The sequence below is a fragment of the Octopus sinensis genome, linkage group LG16, assembly GCF_006345805.1.
Source record: "Octopus sinensis linkage group LG16, ASM634580v1, whole genome shotgun sequence".
NCBI classification, from domain to species: domain Eukaryota; kingdom Metazoa; phylum Mollusca; class Cephalopoda; order Octopoda; family Octopodidae; genus Octopus; species Octopus sinensis.
Window position 1 is genome coordinate 14,663,950 of NC_043012.1, and position 2,703 is coordinate 14,666,652.

At 40.5% G+C, this 2,703-nt stretch overlaps 1 protein-coding gene across 1 annotated transcript in view; it reads right to left on the bottom strand.

The window, feature by feature from the left end:
* Positions 1 to 420: 420 nt before the first annotated feature.
* Positions 421 to 2,703, bottom strand: part of LOC115220503 (coiled-coil domain-containing protein 81-like) — a 45,737-nt gene continuing 43,454 nt past the window's right edge. Inside the window, exons 13-14 of the mRNA XM_029790639.2 lie at positions 1,795 to 2,048; positions 421 to 1,018 (exon numbers count right to left, since the gene is read on the bottom strand). Coding sequence (XP_029646499.1) covers positions 754 to 1,018; positions 1,795 to 2,048 — 519 coding nt within the window. The 3' untranslated portion in view covers positions 421 to 753. The remainder of the gene's footprint in view (positions 1,019 to 1,794; positions 2,049 to 2,703) is intronic.

Sequence of the window (2,703 nt, forward strand, 5' to 3'; positions counted from 1 at the left end):
GGTACTGCATCAGGGCATTTATTATTATTATTATTATTATTATTATTATTATTATTATTATTATTATTATTATTATTATTAATAGGTGGCTGACGATATGTGCATCTCTGATCATGAGCAGAAGTAGTGGGGGGAGCATCATAGCCATGTGTTGAGAGGAATTCTTTGGAGTTTGAATAATTCACCTCTGGAAACATGGGTGTTTTTGTTCAACATCCTTAAACAACCCTTATTCAAGGACCTTTTGATCAGGATAGGCTTCTCGACCAGAAGAAAATTCTAACTAGGCCCCCACCTGCAAGGTCATGTGCTGTTTATCTTGATATGAGATCACCATGTCGCGCACATATGGTTGTGATGCATGTGCCTGGTGTACCCTTATCCGACGGGTAGTCATGGTGGGTATATTGGGCTTCGTATATTTTACCCCTGTGTCACTTTGATGGCATGCACTGCTCTCTCACTCAATAATAATAATAATAATAATAATAATAATAATAATAATAATAATAATAACGTTTCGAAGAGAAAATATGGCTGGCACTCAACCAATATGTTTATATTGACAGACATTTTGGGTGTTAAAGTATTGTTGAGTAGTGGTTATTATTGATTGAAGAATATTGTAATTTCCCTCTGGTATATGCTTAAAGGACTGTACAAACCTCGATATATGACTGCAACCAAAACCTAATTCGTAAATAAAACCACTAATCAAATAGTAATTCTACAATTATTTTTTGATCGTCCACTTCATATAAAATATCTGGAACCAGGAATAAAATATGTATCTGCCCAAATATTCCTGGAACCTCGATTCCACAAACACCTCTTACACTGTTGGCAGCGATGATATCGTTTACACTGATCTTGTATCAACATATCAAGCTCTTGAGCCTTCTCTTTGGCCTTCTGAAGGTTCTGTTGTTTCAACATGGCACGGTGTTTCCAGTCAGTCTCCAGATCTTTGTACAGCTCATAATTAAGTTGACCTTTCATAGCTCTGTCGTTTAGCAGACTGTAACGAAACAAAATATATACATATTCAATGCAGCAATATTATACATAAATATATAAGTGTTTTTATACAAAAGGCGGCGAGCTGGCAGAAGCGTTAGCACGCCGGGCGAAATGCTTAGCGGTATTTCGTCTGCCGTTATGTTCTGAGTTCAAATTCCGCCGAGGTCGACTTTGCTTTCATCCTTTTGGGGTCGATAAATTAAGTACCAGTTACGCACTGGGATCGATATAATCGACTTAATACCTATGTCTATCCTTGTTTGTCCCCTCTATGTTTTGCCCCTTGTGGGCAGTAAAGAAATAAATATATAAGTGTTTTTATATAATTAATGTCCTAAATATACGGTGGTGCTCCAGTATGACTGCAGGCGCATGGCTGAAATGAGTAAGAGAGTATATATACACGAGGGGTGTTGAAAAGTTCGTGGCTTTGGGTAAAAGTAAATACAGGAGTATCAGTTAATTACGATTTTATTCAACATATTCTCCTCTCAGATTCCCATACTTATTGCAGCGGTCCTTCAGTTTTCTAAGTTCTGTGTTGAAAGAACTCGGAAAGATGGGCCTCCAGCCAGGCCTTTTGGGATACCCTTAACGCCAGGAACTTTTCAGCACCCGCCTCGTATGTATGTATGCATGTATGCATGTATGCTTGTATGTGTGTATGAATGTATGTTCGTATTAGTTTATATGTGTATATGTGTGTTTGTATATGAGTGTTAAGAATAAGAGCACAAAAGCGTAAGTTTCAAGTCGCCACTAATATATACTTACTCCGTTCTATTCTTCCTCAGTATTTTCTCCTCTTCCCGCTGCTCCTTCATCCTTTTTAGTATTTCTTCTCGTTTCCGTTGAGCCACCATCTTGAATTGTTCTTTCATAGCTTCATTGGCCTTCCTCTTCTTCTCGGCCAATATCTCTGCCGTTACATCGTTTTTACCAAAGTAACCAGCCCCTTCTCCCTCTCTTATATTCTCCTCCTCTTCGATGTCACAACTCTGTTGTTGGCTCATTGTCTTCTCTTGTACCTGTAAATAAAAGCCGATATTTGGTCAGTCTCCTATACGACCACCACCATCACCACTACCATCACCACCGCCATCGCCGCCACCACTGCTACTCTGTAGATTTGTCTCTCATCTCTTTCATGCACACACACACACACACACACACACACATCTCTCTTTCGACTCATCGTTGAGGTTTTCTTTAACATTCTGCTTCACTTCTCAGCGCATTACCAACACTGATGGCGCTCGATTTTCCGCTGGTCTCGACAATGAACATTCAGTTGTTCAAGTAACTGGAATTAACGCGTAAGTGGCTGAGTACTCCACAGCTCCACAGATGCATTCTTCTTTGTTCTTTGTCACCCTTTTCAAGCCTAGCCAGGCTCATGGGCCCGGTTTCCCAGTTTCTATGGCATATGTGTTCCCCAGCTGGACGGGACGGCCAGTCCATCGCAGCGTTACCCATTTTTGCCAGCTGAGTGAACTGGAGTAACGTGAAATGAAGTGTTTTGCTCAGGAACACAACGCGTCGCCCGGTCCAGGAATCGAAACCACAATCTTACGATCATGGTGCTGACACCCTAACCACTAAGCCACGCGCCTCCACACACAGATGCATATGACGCAATTATATGACTGAATGACAAGGTTGGATCTTTGAATATTATACAGA